At 32.3% G+C, this 18,763-nt stretch overlaps 1 protein-coding gene and 1 long non-coding RNA gene across 4 annotated transcripts; both read left to right on the top strand.

Moving 5' to 3' along the window:
- Positions 1-2,822: 2,822 nt before the first annotated feature.
- LOC131653527 (uncharacterized) lies at positions 2,823-6,280 on the top strand. Its single transcript, XR_009299101.1, has 3 exons — positions 2,823-3,210; positions 3,651-3,726; positions 5,704-6,280. It is a non-coding gene; the product is annotated as an uncharacterized LOC131653527 (long non-coding RNA).
- Positions 6,281-6,925: 645 nt separating this feature from the next.
- Positions 6,926-11,280, top strand: LOC131653521 (G-type lectin S-receptor-like serine/threonine-protein kinase CES101). Of its 3 annotated transcripts, XM_058923694.1 has the most exons (9): positions 6,926-7,156; positions 7,249-8,435; positions 8,722-8,838; positions 8,928-9,124; positions 9,223-9,433; positions 9,586-9,823; positions 9,898-10,048; positions 10,123-10,144; positions 10,238-11,280. In XM_058923694.1, the coding sequence occupies exons 1-9, from the start codon at positions 7,134-7,136 to the stop codon at positions 10,432-10,434; spliced, it is 2,343 nt and encodes a 780-aa protein (XP_058779677.1). In that variant the 5' UTR covers positions 6,926-7,133; the 3' UTR covers positions 10,435-11,280. The 3 variants fall into 3 exon arrangements, with proteins under 3 accessions (XP_058779677.1, XP_058779676.1, XP_058779675.1); XM_058923693.1 differs by having other exon boundaries at positions 6,929-7,156; positions 8,731-8,838; positions 10,123-11,274; XM_058923692.1 differs by having other exon boundaries at positions 6,929-7,156; positions 10,123-11,272.
- Positions 11,281-18,763: the final 7,483 nt, after the last annotated feature.

The following is an 18,763-nucleotide window of genomic DNA, read 5'->3' as shown; positions in this document are numbered from 1 at the left end:
AGAATGATAAAATTAGGATTTTAGAGATGAGAAAGAGTAGTTGTCATTTTTGGAGAAAAAAGAATAGAAGAGAAAGAGACAAGTTTTGGAGAAGATGAACAAAGCTTGAAGATTTCCATCTATGGTGCCCAATCGGAAGTGTAAATCGGAGATCCATTGAGTTGCTTCAATTGATAAGGTAAGGGTGGGATTCTCTTCCTATAATGGCGCTTATGAACAATTGTATGTGGGGACTTAGGTGTGTAGATTTATTGCATTATCTTGTGTTGATTGTTGCTGGAAAAAGAAAAATGAAATTTGTTTAAGATAATCTGGAAATTGAGTTGTTATGTGTTTATGGATGTTATGAATGTTGAAATTGATGGATGATTGGTTGTGCAATTGATGTAAATGATATGTGTATTTGAATATCTATTTGATACCAATGTTAGACTTGAGAAATTGTGATTTAAAATGAGGTTTTGATGTTTGAGAAATGGGGTTTTGAAGGTTTTAGGAGAGGGATCTCGTAGCAGCAAAAAATCTAGGTTTTTAGGGTTCTGCAATAGGGGGAACTGGTTCCCAGTTTGGAGGAACCGGGTTCCTGGGTGTTCTGTTGCGTAAAAACTGCATTTTAATGGATGGGAACCGGTTCCCAGTTTTAAGGAACCGGGTTCCACTGTTCGAAATTGTTTCAAAACTTCAAAAAGCCATAACTTTTGACTCGGGTGTCCGTTTGACGCGCCGTTTGGACCGTTGGAAAGCTAAAATAAATTCCTATCTTATAAGAATGGATTGAGGACCATTAGAAGATTATTTAATATGACTTATACTTTGGTATGTGTTTGATATGTATGAAATGATAATGATGTTGTATGCTATATGCAATTATTTGTACATCTTGATAGGTATGAGTTGGTAATGTTGCCTTGGGATGAATTAACAATAAATATGTTTTTATTAAGAATTTGAATATGTCGCATTATGATGTTAATTGAATTGTGGAATATGATGATTGTGTTGATGTTGTTATTAATAAGATAAATTGTTAATGTTTATTGTTAATATGATGAATGTGTTAATATTGTTGTTAATAAGATGAACTGTTGATGTTTATTGTTAATGTGATGAATGTGTCGATTTGTTGTGATGACTTTGTTAATTCGTGAAACGGAGTAATTGTGCCGATGTATCGAAACATGACGATGTTTGTGATGAATTGTAATATGTGATGTTATATATATTTGTGATGATGATTTTGTGACTAAATGAAGGTGAAATATTATGGTGGCGTGAATTACCTCAACTAAATGGTAATGTAATTGTGATATAGGCTTATGCCTCTTGACAATATGTGATTTTGATGAGTATGTTGTGTTGTCTTGTTTGTCGAGTCACATTTCATATGCATACTCTGTGACGGCCTGAAAACTATGGCAAACACGACGACCTGAAAACTATGGCAAACATGACGGGCCAAATGGCAATTGGTGACGGGGGCTGAAGCTCTGATTGGTACCACATGCATATACACGAGTCATGTCCCATGTGTCTTATGTGATTCATATTTGTGACATTTTGTGACTATATCGTGACTGTATTCCGTGACTTGTTAAATGATGAATGTATGTGAGAATGTGAATTGATGATTTTGTGAATAGTATGAGGATGTCAATACTTGCGAATGCGATTAACTAAACATGTCTTGTGTGACTTATATGTGATGTATCATGAATTAGCTTGCAAAGTAAATGAATGAGATTTATATGTAATTGATGTGAATATGAGCTATGGTGACTTGTTGTGAGATGTAAAGTATGTGAGATTTGTGAATTAGTGACAGCATGAAGTGTATAGCAATATTAATACTTGAGATGTGATGACTATATATGTTTGGATCCTAATATACAATTTATCATGCGCTCACTTATATGATTTGATATCTCACCCTTTTCTCTTGTTCGTCGTTGCCTTTATATTGATAACGTGTAGGTGTTCAAGTATGAAGATTTAGTTGTCGCTAATCGAGTCGGTTGTCGCTCTGATACGTAGCACTCGGGGGATGATTTATGATGTTGATGATTGTTGTTGTTTATTGTTTTATCTTAGCTGAATAACATGTTATTTGATTCAAAGATTGAGAATTATGATTCCTCTATATATTCCAATAAAAGAAGTTACCTTGTTTTGAAGAGTATTATATACCGAGTATTTGTTTTATTGATCAAAGAAAGTGCTATGTATTCGCTAAATGCGATTAAGTGATTTGTTATGAAATGAATATGTGACGCCTCATTTATTTGTTGAGAAATTTTTGAATACTCTGATATTTTCCGGATTATATTTGCCGGGTAGAAATGGGGTGTTACAAGATCCATCATTGATTGAGTTTTTCGCACACATGGAAAAATGAATCAAAGTTGGGTTGGAGTTTATAATGAATTTGCATATGTTAATATTTTGGAAAGTGTTAATATAATTATTTTCACCCAACAATTTAATTTCTGCTTTTAATTCACTATAGTATTATTAGCCTAAATTGACACATAGAATATTGTTCATTATTAATTAATTGATTTTATAAATAATAATATAATTTTTATAAATAATAATATTATAATAAACAAATGACTACACAATAGATGTTATAAATATAATACTTTATGTAATTTGTAGTATAGTGATTTATTATAAGATTTGTTAATTTATTGACATATATTCAAATTTTATAATTTATTTTAAAAAAATGCACTTGATTATTTCTATGATTAGAACCTAACCAAAAAAACAATGACGTGTGACAGTCTTAGTTTACATTAAAAATAAAACAGAATAATCAACAACGAAAAAGGAAAGAAGAAAACTACAGAGAGTATCGTAGCTTTCATGTAACGTGAAAATGCCTTCTTCCCATAAGCACTTATGAGAAGTGCTTTTTCATTCTAAAAAAAACACTTATTTTCAAAAAGCCATTCTCTCTACTCTCCTTCATCATGAAACAATGCTAACAAATAATCAACCAATTGATTCACTCCTAAAGAAGGAGAAGGAATTACCGGCAAAAAATATTATGACGGGGTGACGGGATTCCGGCAGGGACGTTTCCGGCGTCACGTTCGGTTTGTGGAGGCGGGGAAATCGAGATTGAGAGGTGCAGCGGAGCTTTGAGGTAACCGTGGAGGTGCACGGTGGAGTTCCAAGGTTGTTCTCGCGTTTCCGTCAACAAATCCGGTGAGACAAGTATTCACGCATTTTTGAATTCCTCTTCTTCTCTTCTGTTCGATTCTTGGTTGCTTAGTCGTAGTTGTGTTATCGTTGATGATTGATGCTCAGTTTTTGCTATCAAATGCTTTCAAAGTGAAGAGTTTTTCATCTTGCACACAAGGTGTTTGATGAAAAGTCTCAACCAAGCTCATGATGTGGTTTCAAGTTGAAAATCCACCAAATTTTGTGATAACTCTAATTTGTTGTTGTGGTATCTGTTAATATCGTGTATGACATCCTCTTACTCTTTTACTGAAGGTTATCTTCTTCATAATGAAGATGGAGTAGCAATATCACGGTGTTCCATACTCTTTTACTGAAGAATTTGTAGTTAGAAATGCTTTTTTTAGAATAATATGTAACAAATGACTCTGAAGTTTTTGATTGATTGTTTTTTTTGGGTGCAGAATGGTTTAAAAGAGGATGAAATTATAGATGAAAAAACATTGGGTGTGAGCTCAGAAGATGGAAGACTTAGTTGAGGTAAAACAATTGTAGTCTATCTCAAATTATACATGCTGAATTGAATCATATCTGTACTCTTTATTAGTTATCTTCTTTGATTATTTTTTTCATTTTTAATTCCTCTTATCTGTTTGTTTCTCTGTAGTATAGTCATTGCTATAATGCTACTGCTTTAATGTTTTCTTGTCAGCTGATTACTGTCTTTTAAGAATAAATTATGTGTTATTCGGTAACAGTTTCTCAAGGGAATTCTCAGAGTTCTAGGATTCAAGCATTTAGTACAAACTGAAATTGTGTTGATGATAGAGATGTATGATGATGTGTCGGTAAATCACTTTTTTTTTAAAAAGAAGACATTTGTGCGGATGCTTCGACAAACTGAAATTGTGTTGATGATTTATTGAGTAAGTTGTGTTATAACTTACAAGCTGTGTTAATTTACCGGTTGTGTCGGTGTTGTTGTTTTGGTTTTTGTGAATGAATTTTGTAGGCTGAATTTGAATGAAGTTCTGAATGAGGTTAATGGTAGTTATAAAAAAAGTTTCATGGGTATAGAAGATCATATACCAAATGTGTTATAGTATGTACAATAGATTGTGTCCGTTATTTTGGTTCGGTAAGAGTCTCTTCTTATCTTATCGTCAACTAGATTAACTTGTTAGAGGAATGTGAAAGCCTTCAATATGAAGCAGAGAAGCAGATATTATAATAATTTAATGCTGGCATGAACTTGTTGAGTAAAATTACTACATGAATGCATGCATTGGAATGTTACACGTTGGCTTGCATGATATATAATACTTCTATGATATGAGTGATAATTTGGAATCAGGTTCTGATGATGGTGCAGTGGGCACTGCCCATATATGTTTGGTTAATTGGAATTGGAATGAATGCTTTGATTTGATTTCTTAGCATGTAAGGTATATAAGGTTATATTGTTGGTACTATATACATCACTTATCTGTTACCTATTGCTATATTTATGTATTACAGGAAAATAAATTCTACCTTTATTTGGATAAATATCATATAGACACATTCATATGGTCCAATATTTCAAGCACAATAAGGTTGGGTTGTTGGGAATATATACGTACAATGTCTCTTCAATGCTAAGTTATATAACACGTTATTATAATAATATTTCATGATATTATAAATGACATAAATATATTAAGGTGACTGAGTACAAAGGACATAGAACTTATAAATAAAGGGTAAGAAGTGATAATTTTGGATATGTGAGCATAATTTACACGTTCATAATTTGTTATATTTTAGTATTCGTTGAGGGAGGAGAATTATCTTGTCGTAATGTAATATATGTAAATTGATATTTGTTGAGGTGTTGTTTAGAGAATAAAAAATAGTGGCTGGACCGGTTGGGTGAGTGGGCATTAACTTGAAAGGCTTAGATCGAAAATTGAGGAACAATTTAGATCGAGTGATGTGAAGTCTAGGTGGAGTGACTACATCGAATAATATGCTTGCATGATCCATTGGGGATATATATTAATGACTTTTTTTTAACTTAATAAAAAGTACTAAGTTGTTGAGGGAATTATATTAATGACTTTTTTGTTAGCAGTGACAAGTCCATCAAAGCTGAGTTATGGACCATTCAACATGAAACTAGCCAACAAAAGAGCAATACTTCAAGTGGGATATTGGTTTCAACTGTCCAGTTTTTCAAGCCTAGGTTGCTATTTTCCAAGGCTTTGCTTTCCATGCTTGTTGAGTGTTTTAACCCGAGAATTGTGCATGCCATGGCTTGGTTTGCTTACATAAAATGGTCACCGCATTGTACAATTTTTCAAAAAATATAAATATAAAAATTGATATTTGTTTAGTAATTGAAAGTGAAAGTATGATATAGAAGTGCTTGCTTATATCAAATAGAGTCCCTAGTTTTTAGTTTCGTTTTAGATTTTTCATGTCAAAATAAGTTACCTATACCTGTATAGATTCTCTAATGTACTACTCAATGCTCAGGTTTATGTCATTGGTGGGGATGGTATACTGGATGAGTTGCAGCTTGCTGACTTCACAGTGTTTGGTGCTTCACAGCGTTTGGTGGTCCGGTAAGTTCTCCATAATTTTAAATTATAACTCATCTCCTTTTTTTTTCTTATAGAAATTGGAGAACTTGGTGTATGCATGGAAATTTAAGAGGTGTCTATGCACTGTTGTTCTACGCACCAGATTAGTTTTTTTGTTAACGTTGTCTGTCCCTCGAAATTTCGGTTGTTTGTATGGTTAATTTTCACCTTCACTGAATAGGAACTAGTTAAGAATGGTGTGGTTGTAAGCAACGTGTTTTTGTGAATGGTGTGTTAGAATGGAAGCCCTGGCACTAACATTTTTGGCCACAACTATGTAATTACTTGCTCTTCAATTCTGATTAAACAAAAACAGTTTTTTAAGAATTCAGTCCATAATTATGTAATTACTCGCCCTTAGTTGTTTCTTCAAAGGTTTCTACTATTTGTCAAGAATGATGTATTCGTAGTAATTGTAACCATAGATTGATGTATTTTGTTGTATATTGCTAGGGGAGCATATAAAAATTAGATTTATTTTTCATTTTAAAAATATATTACCTGCGGATTTACCTGCGGATTTACCTGCGGATTGTAGTTTCCTGGGGATTTTCCTGCGAACTTACCAGCGGAGTTTACGGCGGATTTACCTGTGGATAATTTCCTGCGGATTTTACTTCGGATTTACCTGCAGAACTTCCTCCCGAAAATATAGGTTTTAGCTTGGGACGAAAAACCGCAGCAAACGTGTTTCCTGCGGAAATTTAGCTTAAATCCGCTTGAAAATGGAGTATTTCTAGTTGTGCAACTTACACAATCGTAGGCTTTTTCGAAATCCACTTTAACTTACATTGACAGTTTATTAAACTACTTTCCTTTACCATATGCTATTAATTTCCCTAAGAACTTTATATGAATAAAGAATACAAAAAATATAAATAAATAAATTTTATTTAATTTGAAATATTTATAGTTCAGTTTTTTTACTTTATGTTTTTAATGTTATTTAACTTTCAATAAAATATGACTCTTTTATATTTTTATTAACCATTGTATCACATTATGGTTTCTCTAATTATGAAAAAAATTAAGAAAAGTTAGATTATTCTATGAAATCCTCTTGAATATTCTTATTTGATTATTCTATGAAATCCTCGTGAAAAGCAGGTACTATTAGCTTTTTTTCATAGTTTATCCTTCAATTATTGTATCAGAGTAATCATTTTCCTTTCCTTTAAATAAAGTGGTAACAAAAAGTACTTTAGTGCAACACTTCGTAGTGGAAAAATAATTGAAGATAGAGTTGACTTAGATTAATCGTGTAAAATACCAGCTTTGATAAGGCCTGAATCACTTGTATCAAGTTTCCTATCCAAAGCTGAAATGATTATTCTCCTACATGTTTGGTGAGTATACTTCTTATAGCTAGTTCTGTAGCACTCTCTTTTTGAATAGGTTAACTTTATCTTCATTTTGACACAATACTGATGATGATAAGGTTTAAAACAAAGAAACAAGTTGTGTTGATATACTACTTATGGGTATGGTGGAGTACTAGTTTTTGTGTTAAAGCAAGAAATGATAGTTTGAAGGCAGGTGAAAGATTGGATGCCAACTCCGCTCTATGCTCTAAGCAAGGCAGGTATTGTCTATCATTCGGTGAAATATTTCATGGAAAATTAGATAACGGAGATAATTACAATTACTTGATTATTGTAAATATGGCTAATTTCAATTATGGATCAGTAATATGGATATATGATAGTAACCAACCAATTGATATCAGTTCAGCGGTTTTATCTCTAAACTACTCTGGTGTGCTCAAAATTGAATTTCAACATAGAAAAGAAATAATCATTTACTCTTCATCCCAACCTATAAACAATACTTTGGCTACTATGCTAGACACAGGTAACTTTGTACTCGAACAACTTCACCCCAATGGAATAAAGAGTTTACTGTGGCAAAGTTTTGATTTTCCTTCAGCCGTTTTGGTCCCAACAATGAAGTTAGGTGTTAACCGAAAAACTGGACATAATTGGTCATTAGTTTCTTGGTTGACTAATTCGCGACCATCTTCTGGTGGATTTAGTCTCGAATGGGAACCAAAAGAAAGGGAATTGAACATTAAGAGACGCGGGATAGTGTATTGGAAAAGCGGAAAACTTGCAAATAATGGATTGTTCGACAACATTCCAGCAAATGTTCAACAAAATTATCAATACGTTATCATCTCTAACAAGGATGAAGATTCTTTTAGTTTTGAAATTAAAAACCAGAATTATAAGATGTCCCCAGAGTGGTATCTATCCTCTTCGGGCAGCCTCATGAATTTGGAAAGAGAGTTGGGTAATGCAGATATTTGTTATGGATATAATAGTGATAGAGGATGCCAAAAATGGGAGGATATACCAACTTGCAGGATGCCTGGTGAGGTGTTTGAGAGAAAGATGGGCAGACCCAACACTTACTATGCTAACTTCCTAGACAATGTGAGTTATGGTTACAGTGATTGCAAGTTGAGTTGTTGGAGAAATTGTAGTTGCAATGGATTCCAAGAATATTATGGTAATGGAACTGGATGTATATTTTATTCATGGAATTCTACACAAGATGTTGATTGGGAGGCTGACTTTAAATTTTACAAATTGAAAAAGCCAGTAAAGTCAGACCCAAATCACCATGGTAAGTCTAAAATCATATAATGAGATATTTGTTACATATCAAGTTTTTGATTTTTGAATTTTTTTTTGTAAGTATCACCTATAAGCGATGATAAGGTGTGTAAGACAAACCATAGTTTAAGGTTAAAAATTTTACCATAATTATTCTGTAGTTAAATATAGTTCATTATTCATTTAATAGTGTTTAAATAATCTCAAGTGTTTAGGAGAAATTTGTCCTAACAATGTTTGAAAACCTAATAGAAATTGAAAAGACAGCCTTAAATATTAATTTGTTGTCTAAATAGTCAATGCAGGTAAAAGAAGGAGGATATGGATAAGTGCAGCAATAGCAACTGCTTTACTCATAATATGCTCACTCGTTCTATGCATAACAATAAAGAAACACAAATATGGACTTAAAGGTACTTGAATACTTAAAAAGCCAAATTCAAATACATATTTTTTATATCAAATCCATTTATTTTCTCTCTTAATTTTTCTTGCTTTGCAGAGAAGAAAGTTATAGAAAAGGAGACTGAGATGCAAGAGTTGGCCGCTTCCAATGAATTATATAGTATTAAAGATCTTAAAGATGACTTCAAGGAACATGATATAAAAGTTTTTAGCTATGCATCAATTTTGGAAGCAACCATGGACTTTTCTCCCGAAAACAAGTTAGGACAGGGAGGCTATGGACCCGTTTATGAGGTAACTTGAAACCATTGCAATAAATGACTTTAAAAAGTAGTTATGAATAAAATCAAATGTTTAAAAGATTATTGATGGTTTTTGTTTTACAAGTTCAGGGAATCTTGGCAACCGGGCAAAAAGTTGCTGTAAAAAGACTTTCAAAAACATCTGGACAAGGAATTATTGAATTCAAAAATGAATTGGTACTGATATGCGAACTTCAACACACAAATCTTGTGCAACTACTTGGTTGTTGTATTCATGAAGAAGAAAGGATTCTCATCTACGAATATATGCCAAACAAAAGCTTGGATTTCTATCTATTCGGTGAGAAATATGTGATGTTTTTAAACACAAGCATCAAATCTATTTTCATTCTTAACTAAATATTATAGTAATTGTAGTAGAAGATTGACAAAAATATTGTAGTAATTGTTAGTAAGTATTCTAACTTAAATTGTTACATTTTCACTTTTAAGATTCTACAAAAAGAAAACTACTCGATTGGAAGAAGCGCTTCAACATTATAGAAGGAATTTCTCAGGCATTACTCTATCTTCATAAATATTCAAGACTAAAAATTATTCATAGAGACTTGAAAGCGAGCAACATACTTCTTGATGAGAATATGAATCCAAAAATTTCTGATTTTGGCATGGCAAGAATGTTCACACAACAGGAATCCACAGTAAATACCAACAGGATTGTCGGCACATAGTGAGTTTTCTAAACTTTATTTTCCCTAATGTTTCCAAAATAATTTTGATGTTGTTAGATAATTTTTGTTGCAGTGGATATATGTCTCCAGAATACGCTATGGAAGGAATTTGTTCTACAAAGTCTGATGTTTATAGCTTTGGAGTGTTGCTGCTTGAAATTGTTTGTGGAAGAAAAAACAACAGCTTCTATGACGATGATCATCCAATAAATCTAATAGGACATGTATGCTAAACTAGTCTTGTTGAGTTTTATTTTTCCACATACTATCCAATTTCTTAAAAATATTCTTATACTAGGCATGGGAGCTATGGAATGATGGTGAGTATATGCAGCTAATGGATCCATCATTAAATGATTCCTTTGTTCCCGATGAAGTGAAAAGATGCATTCATGTTGGTCTCTTATGTGTAGAACAATATGCAAATGATCGACCTACAATGTCTGATGTTATATCAATGTTGACAAACAAATATGAACATGTTACTTTACCGACAAGACCAGCATTCTATGTTAGAAGAGATATATCCCCAGAGAAAACAACTTCAAAAGTTCTGGACACTGAGACCTATTCTACGTCCATAATTTCCTCAGAAGTAAAAAGGAAATAAGTAAGTTTATTTAGTATACATTTAAAATTTTTGAGTACTATGAAAACTACATAACTTTCCTTTCTAAAATCTTAGTCAACTCCAAATTTATGTAAATAGCATTTATTATATATTTGTTGTCTTTTTTCCCTTACAATTTTGTGTAATTAGCATCTACTATATATTTGTTGTCTCTTTTCCTTTTCAATTTTATGGGTAGATATAACAAATATTGACATGTGGGAAGTAATTTATAATGAAGTGATCATTAGTGAATTGGCTCTAATGTGATTTTTCTTTGGAGTATTTCTAAAAAAAAATTTAGATTTTTTGTTTGTTAAAACATTGCTTTAGAGTTTATCATATGTTTCAATAGTGTTAGATTTGTATCATAGTCAATATCTTTGAATATCTATTATTACATTTTAACCAGGGCTAATATTAACATTATTACATCTTAACAAGGGTTGGCCCGATGAAACTGTTTGTCAAATTTGTTTTTATTCAGAGCACACATCAAATAACAAATAGGATCAATATCTTAATCATATTTACACAAAATTTTGTTATCTTCAAAACATCTAAACTATTTTTCTACAACATGACAGTACATTCTTGGCAGCAATTTGACAATGCCACTCCTAAGCCCTCGAATTCGCGAATATGGCTGTAGTTAAGATGAGAGAACTAAGATATAATTTATGCTCAGAAGGGTTTATTTCTTGATTTTGAACAAATTATTTCGAATAATGAACTTCTCAAACTATTCTTTGAATTTAGAAAAGTGAGGAAGATAAGATCATTTGATTTTAGAACTAATAAATCTCATTAGAATATAATTTGTTTAGAGTAATTGCATATCATGTAGATTAGTAATGTAGTAACCATAATTTGTTTAAAACAAAGGAAAAAACTAAGACACCAAAGGATGAATAGGGGAGGTGATAACCATCGGAATACAAGCATGAACAACAAACGACTGTAGACAACTTATAGACCAAATCCACAATAGAATAGAGAAATCATTAGGTTGTGCGCGTATCAGACTGCATGGTGGATGCAAGGAATATATAGAGTTAACTATGTTGGACAAATGACTCCACATAAAAACTTGAGGTTGAAAAACTTTTACCATCAATTTTAGAGTTTAAAAACATTGCAGAAAACTTTTCATAAATATGCAGAAGAAGATAAAATGCAGAAAGTAAAGAGTTAATGGATAGAGAGATAACACCAGAAATTATACAGGTTGGGTCAAATAGAAAAAGATCTTATCCTCTTCCCAAGATTTATTCTGGGGAGTATCGAATAAATTTAAGAGGTTTTAGTAGGTTGAAACTCTCAAACCCCCTTATACAAGGAAAGTGAATTTTTTTTATTAACTTCTAACTAAACAACTAATACAGAGAGAAGCGATGAGACTTCCTTCCAATGATGGATCGAAGCAGTTAGTCTTATTTCTAAACAAAAACTTGGAGCGGTTAGAATTCAAGTTTCAAATCAAGATTTTACATGAGCCAATCTCGAATGCGGGCGAGCTCTTAATCTGGGATGTACTCACGAACCAAACTCAGGTTTTGACGGGCTAACCACGAACCTAAGAGATTTTATACCGGGCTTATCTTCAACCTTAGCAAGATTTTAACCAGGTTAAGCCTATGAACTGAAAAGAGCTTTTACACATGATAACCACCAACCAACTTGATATTTTATATTGGGTTGATCTCGAACCTTGAGGAGCTATTAATAGGGGGTGAGCTCAGACCAAAACGACGATTTAGTAACTAAATCCACAAACAAAGTTTTTAACGGGTTTAGCTTTGAACCAAATAAATAATCACTAATTGAATACATTACTTAAAGAATGTAGAAACAAATGTTCTTTGGTGAATTTACAATACTATCCTTCCATAATTACACAAATGCCTCACTTGAAAAAGACCTTTCTCAAAAGATCTACAGCTAATTTATATGTTCTAATCGATTGGCTAGTATGAAAAATTGCCCAGAACTTTTGTGATAGCTCTTAATTCATCAGGCACGAATTGAAAACTAATTTAAAATATTTTCTTGAGAAAAATAGGTTATAAAAATTGTTTTACTGTGTGTATGTGTGATTAGCCGTATACTTTAAGACAAAGCCCTTATGCTATTACAATATTTATTCACTCCGACACGTCAGAGAAAACTTTCAATCTTTAAGACTCTTCAGATACTTCAATCTTGTAGACACTTGCTTGAACTTTACTTGGAGATGAAGCCTGAGTTGTATTCTATTTAGTTGAAATCATTAGAAGATCAAACTTGTCATACCCTAATTGATCTACTTGCTTCTTTAAACGCTTTATGCTTGAATTTTGCTGTTTATCGTCAAAGACTAGTTGTCATCATCAAAATCATGTTCACCTTCAAGAGAGCTTCCTTGATCAATAAGCTATAAAACACGGTTCCACAAACTCATACCGTATATAAGAGTGAATGCACATTATTTTTGGTAGCCATACCATGAGGACTCCACAAGTTTTGTGCCCAACTTGGAGAACCATTAGGATGAGTGGCCATTTGGGAAATAATCCAGTAAGTATATGAGTTGGGATAAAGCATACAAAAAAGAGTCATATTGGTTGTAAGAATCTATGTTGATACTTAAGAATTATATGAGATGCTGCAAAACAAAGATTTTTAAAGATTCATACAATATGAATTAGAATAAAGGGCAAAAGGAATTAACTGAATGAAAAGCTTGATCAATTAATGGTGGTGGATAATGTGGAACCTTGTTTTGCAAGTAATAGATTTTTTGTTTTGATGATGACAAATATGATGACAATTGTGAAGAACAAAATAACATATTCAACATGATAAATGTGCAATGTGATAACAACTGTAAAAGTTCTGAACAGATGATATTCAACATATTAAAGATGCAACCATTGTGAAAATCAACCAATATACTCAAGCATTTACATATGTAAACCATAGGTTTGATACAAGATAGATAAAATTTCCAGATAAAGCTCAGACATTAACAGAGGTTGTTCATACAAAGGAAAATAAAGTAATTACACCAAAAGCCTCAGGAGATCTCAATCAAAGTCTCATCACAATGAATACAACATAAAAAGGCTTAGAGAAGTTATCCTAATTTAGTGAGTGAAACTCTTAGTTTTTTCACCTTTTTAATACAACAAACAGAGCCTAACTCCTATTTAAAGGACTAATCGTCTCATGAGGAAGATGACTTCCGACACAAGATTATTTATTCTCCTTTTTGAAAATTTTATTATTAATTATATATATATATATATATATATATATATATATATATATATATATATATATATTAAATATTTTCCTTTTTAAACTTTTTCACTGGTACATTTTACCCTACTGATCAAATAAATGATGAGGAAGTGGAAAAACTTCTTTGACCAAAGATAAATTATTTTTTATTTTACCACTAAAGAAATGTAGGATAATTTGGAAAAATATATACGGAGTTTCTCCAAGTATCAAGCTAGAGGATAAGAACACATGAGACAAAGAAAATCCTTTTCTTAAAATATTTAGATCATTGTCACTAACATTTATCTAGAGAATTAAGAATCGGAATGTTTATCCAAACTCTTAAATCTATAAACAGAGACCTTTATGAATTTCAGGAAAATCAAGAGAGAATGAAATCATAGAAGCTGATGGAATCAAAAGACTAAACTGAAATATCATCACTCATATCATACTGTGTTCTAGTCAATTAAGGAGTCCTCATGTTCAAATAACAACAAAAAGATGAAGAAGTTCTTCAAGTTTGTTGAAAAAAGGATAGATGATGGCAACCCTTGGAAAAATACAAACAATTGTCTTCCAACGAAGATGATAACACATGCTCAACACACTCTAAAAGAATGATAAGAAGTGGAAAGAAAAATCAGAATAACATATTTAATTATTTTGCAGGAAATACAGTCTAGAACTCTAAAGGAAGATCATTTGAATAAGAAAGAAAAGTATACTCTAGTAGTATACATTTTAAATACTTTGATCTCGGAGAATGAACGATGATGATATATGTTATGATCAAAGCAATACTATTTGAGACTCGTTTATTTCTTTGTTCACCGACTCTCACATCGAACGATATGGTAAGAAGGATACACCATGAGGTGTTCATCCCACATGGGAAGTATTTATCAAGAATTATTTCTTGATGCATGTAAAATTATTTGAAGGTTGAAATAATCAATTAACCTGATTAACCCCTTAAAAAAATTATTCTTAAACTCCTTCATATTTTAATATTGAAATCAATTATTTCTAAACTATAAAAATAATTGTGTTTAAAGTGTTTTTAAGCTTAGGGGTATCAAAAATGTGAATAGGACGTGTCAAGGCCCAACAAACAAACCAAAGCAGCAAGGAAGTCAAAATGAAGCAAATTAATCGATTAACCTAATCGATTAGAAGAATCAAAACGTAGAAAATTCGAACGTTGTACAACTCCCCAACGGATAGTACTTGAAGGAATTAATGGTGTAACGGATAATTGCAACGGAAAAATCTCAAAAATTAGCGTTACTAATTGATTGTCCAATCGATTAAATGAAGGCTATATAAAGAGGTAAGTTCTCATTCTTCTCCACTCATCATTTCTCACTTCTTGCTTGCATAGAAACTACCTTTTTATGTTTATAAGTCATCACCATCATCAAAAAAAGGCCCCAAAAAGAACCCGTTCTTCCGAACCATCACCAACATACACCTATGAGGATTTCTCAAGCCTATAGCTCAAGAAACCAACTTCAATCTTTACTAATTAGATAGAGAAATCTTCACCACTCACTTCTTAGACGAAAAACTCTCCAAAGATTGCTCCTTCATGGAAGAATTCAACTTTGCAAGGTTAAAGAACTTTGCCTTAGAAAAACCAAAAGAAAGGTATCTCGATCTGGTCAAAAAATTCTATGCAAACCTCACCTACACAAATGGGATCATCCAATATGAAATAAAAAAGCATCCTATTGTCCTCTCTCTTGAGGATTTGGCAAACATTTCAACCCACCCTACCTAGAGGAAGAATATGATCAAAATTACGAAGGTAGTAAACTTGTTCTTGATACTCTTGCTCATTCCTTCCTCGCCGATTCTACCTCCTTCGTACCTTCTACATTCATTGTAGGAGTCATTCAAATAAACATTAGTTTAGTTCACTACACAACAAGCCAGATCTTGTTTCCGAGAAAAGGAAACTATAACACTGTTTCAAGATCAAATATACCCGTTGTCTGGTTCCTTCACAATAAAATTCCCAAAAATTAGGCACATGTAGTTCTTGCTCATATGCTAGAGAGAAAAAGAAAGAAAAATATTTGGCCCTATGTTGAACTCATTAACAAAATCCTCCAACACACCAGCTATCCTTTTAAGGAAGAACCTATCTTTGAACACATAAAGATAGGACATGCTACAATAAGAAAAATGGGTTTCACAATTCAAAAAGGAGAATTGTGGCCCAACAACCAAGAAGAAGAGACAGAAGGAACACTCCTCCATTTAAATTCAACACCAACATCCTTAAATGGCAAAAAAAATTGAATGAAAAGATTGATTTGCTCATCGAGAAGATGGTTAGGAAAAACCTCATCTCAACATTAGCCTCTAGTGAAGATGATGAGATGAACTAAAAAGTTTTTTTATGCTTCCTTCTAGCTTGTTGCATTTACTTTTCTTCTTGTAATATTATTCCTTCAAATAATATTAGTGTTCTTTTTGTTTGGTTAACTATAATAACTTTATTTGTCTTTTATTTCTACCTCACAAAATATAATAGTGATTATTCTTAAGAAACAGAGAATAAATATCGAAAAATTGTTTTGCTTAATATCCACATTAGACACACCGTTAGACATCTTGAATAATATTTTATGTCACACCTAAAATGCTTCCTAGTAAACCTTCGGTTAATAAATAAAGAATCCACCAAACATGACATCTTCTATGCCGTGATTTAAATACCATTGATGAAAAGATTTTACATATTAAAAACACATACCTCATCTAAAGATAATATTTCCCATGACCCATGACTAAGAATTAGGAAACCTTACTTAGGATTATTTTTGCAGCTTCTCACTAAGGATGATATTTCCCTCAGCACCCTTATTTTAGCCTAGAATAAATATCTTGATACCATGCTTAAGTATGATTTCTGTCTTTTAAATACCTGTTGCTATGACATCATTGATTATATCATTTCCTAAACACATTTTAGGAAACCTTACTTTTGCCAAACACATACTTCTTATCATGACATGATTCAAATATTTGTTATGCATGTTTTTCTCTCATCATTACTTATCTTTGCATAAATTGTCCAAAATTTATTATTATTTTTTACACGTAAAAAAATATGATAGCCTATCACCTGATCAATAGTAATTATGCCATGATACGCATGGTGTCCCATACCATGACATGCTTTAGGGAGCCTTGTTTGTGTACACTTTAGATAAAATTTGATACTTCTCTCGAGAGTGACATATTCTACACCATGATATTTGTGCCTCATATGTCTTCTTGCCTATATGCATGCCATGTTGTTAAAACTAATACTTTAGGGATTGCATGCCATGAAAATGCCCTAGGAAAACTTGCCTCACATATAGGAATTAGGTTGTGATACTCTTTGCAACATGTGCATGCTTTATGATATTATTCCATGATATGCTTAGTAAATGCTCTTTAGGAAATATTATTGCTACATTAGCTTTGAAAAATGATCGCATTACATGTATGCTCATACTTGCACTTGATAAATTGTTATGCCATGACTAAACATCTTTTATTCTATGCTTCCTTTATATGACATGATCTTTGTCATGCATAAATATATCTCATCACTACCTGCTCTCGATATTTTGTGAACAAGTCATATGATCTATCTTTGTTGTGAGGTTTGATATTACTATATTTATTTGCCATGATATTTTGTGCTATAGATGAATAGATTACATTTGCATCTTTTATCCACCTTTTTGATTTCGACAAATGGGGAGAAGTATACTCTTAGGGGGAGAAGTATATTCTCAGGGGGGAGTATACACTCTATCTAACTCAGGGGGAGTGTTATCACTCTAAAATATACTGCTTTACTTCTCTTACCACCTCCCTTGAGAGATGTTCTATCATTATAAAAAAGGGGGAGAATGTGGAACCATGTTTTGCAGATAATAGTTTTTTGTTTTGATGATGACAACTATGATGACAATTGTGAAGAACAAAATAAGATATTCATGGTGATAAAAGCGCAACATGATAACAACTGTAAAATATGAGAACATATGATATCCAGCATAGTAAAAATGCAACCATTTGTCGCGGATGGAAAAATTCACAGAGTCTCCACCATATTTTCTTCATTCCTAAGGAACATGAGAAATAATGATAAACCCTAAAGGAGGGATAAGACACTCATCACAACCGAATAAGATTTTGGGTGTTGGTTAAGTGAGGGGAAGGTGTTAGGCACCTCTCACCTTTCTTGTACTAAAGGGAAACCTTCTCTAGTTCTAGTCAAATGACATGGCACCATACAAACAAAAATAGTTATGGAATGATACGACACCCGTCTGATGGCGAGGCATGGAAGCACTTTGATCGGATACATCCTGATTTTGCTGCGGAACATAGAAATGTCAGATTCGATTTTAGTGAGGGTGAAGATGAAAATGAAGCGGATTGGTGACAAATGAGGGGAAAGCGAGAATGAGAATGAAAATTTCGGGAATGATGAAGACTTTATGAATCCATGAATTACGGTTCTTAATGTTTTTAAGTAATTATGAATTTAAGTATTTTTAATTAATTATGACTTTAAATATTAATTGAATATGAATTTAAATATTTTTAATTAGTTCTCCATTTAAATTATTTTATATATTTATATTATTATAAATATTAAAATTAATATTTATAATAATATAAGCATAAATATTTTTTATTAAATTCATTTCTGTTTGCGTGGTGCATTGAGCGAAAATAAAAACATTGTGAGGTGAATATCACCCTGCAACTATACATATTACGAGGGGAATATCACTTAGCAAATTTAAGTCAATTTTTCTATCAATGCATACTGACACACTCTGGCCGTCTGCTGTAAAGCCTGAAAACATGTTGCGGGGTGTTTTACATGTAGCAATGTAGAGGGGTGTTTTCCACATATCAAGGTTGCGGGGCGTTTTCCACATAGCAAATAAATTGTGTCTAACATTTTTGCAGAGTACTTTTGCTACCTCACAATAGTAGAGTTGCGGGGTGGGTTTTACTGTTGTAAGGTGAGAATCACCCCGCA

Source organism: Vicia villosa, linkage group LG2 (assembly GCF_029867415.1).
Source record: "Vicia villosa cultivar HV-30 ecotype Madison, WI linkage group LG2, Vvil1.0, whole genome shotgun sequence".
Lineage (NCBI taxonomy): Eukaryota > Viridiplantae > Streptophyta > Magnoliopsida > Fabales > Fabaceae > Vicia > Vicia villosa.
The sequence above is the reverse complement of the archived record's forward strand: the minus strand, read 5'-3'. Positions and strand labels throughout refer to the sequence as shown.